The sequence below is a fragment of the Etheostoma cragini genome, chromosome 7 (genome assembly GCF_013103735.1).
Source record: "Etheostoma cragini isolate CJK2018 chromosome 7, CSU_Ecrag_1.0, whole genome shotgun sequence".
In the NCBI taxonomy this organism is placed as follows: domain Eukaryota; kingdom Metazoa; phylum Chordata; class Actinopteri; order Perciformes; family Percidae; genus Etheostoma; species Etheostoma cragini.
Genome location: NC_048413.1, coordinates 17,116,538 through 17,117,340, shown reverse-complemented (window position 1 = coordinate 17,117,340; position 803 = coordinate 17,116,538). Strand labels below are relative to the sequence as shown.

General features: G+C 41.1%; 1 protein-coding gene across 18 annotated transcripts in view; it reads right to left on the bottom strand.

The window, feature by feature from the left end:
- The window catches only part of kif1b (kinesin family member 1B), a 63,930-nt gene that overhangs the window by 61,934 nt on the left and 1,193 nt on the right, over positions 1-803 (bottom strand). For all 18 annotated transcript variants that reach the window (XM_034877705.1, XM_034877706.1, XM_034877691.1 and 15 more), the window contains exon 2: positions 321-474. In XM_034877705.1, coding sequence (XP_034733596.1) covers positions 321-426 — 106 coding nt within the window. In that variant the 5' untranslated portion in view covers positions 427-474. The remainder of the gene's footprint in view (positions 1-320; positions 475-803) is intronic.

Sequence of the window (803 nt, the reverse complement as noted above, 5' to 3'; positions counted from 1 at the left end):
ATAGGGCGACCCTTGGGTCTCCCGGTATGAACCAACTAAGCGTTTCTCACGCAGAGATTCCCAAGGCATGCCGGCCCCTTCAGGAGGAGGAATTTCACTCTGGAAGTCTTTCATTCTTTCAGAGCCGTTTGTCCCCAACCTTCCACTATTCAGTTTGCTCATTCTACTGTTCTCTGCTAAGAGCCCTGAAGGAAGACCATGCAGAAACATGTGTGGTATACCAAATTTCCCTTATCAGATAGGCCTGTACAGATTTAAGACATGGTGTTGGGTTTAGCGTATGTGTCCTTGTGTGCATGCCATGCCAGCGAGCCACTTACTTGTAGTGTTGCCTTGCATCTGAATGATACATTTTGAATCCTTGCCTATCTCCCTGGAGTTGAAGGGCCGAACTCGAACGGCGACTTTTACAGATGCCCCAGACATCTTTGCGGTTCAGGACTGTCTCCCTGTAAGATTCCTTGTGTAACCGTCCTAAAGGAAACATAGAAAGAAGAGATGTTTGCATGCTTTGTAAAAAGAACATCTGGTATTAAATAAATGAAGCAACAATGTTTGTTGCCATTATCACATAATGTAAATCAAACACAATGAAAGTCCACCCCCTCCCAATTTCCAGTCATAACAGCATACAACAAATATGGCCGACCAAACCCATTGAAGGACTTTAATATTTTGTAAACAGCAGCCATCAGACATTTAACAGTCACAGAAAAAGAATGCAAGTAATACATTTCATTTATAAATCCATAGCACATATATAAATACATATCCATATATATATATACACATATATATATATA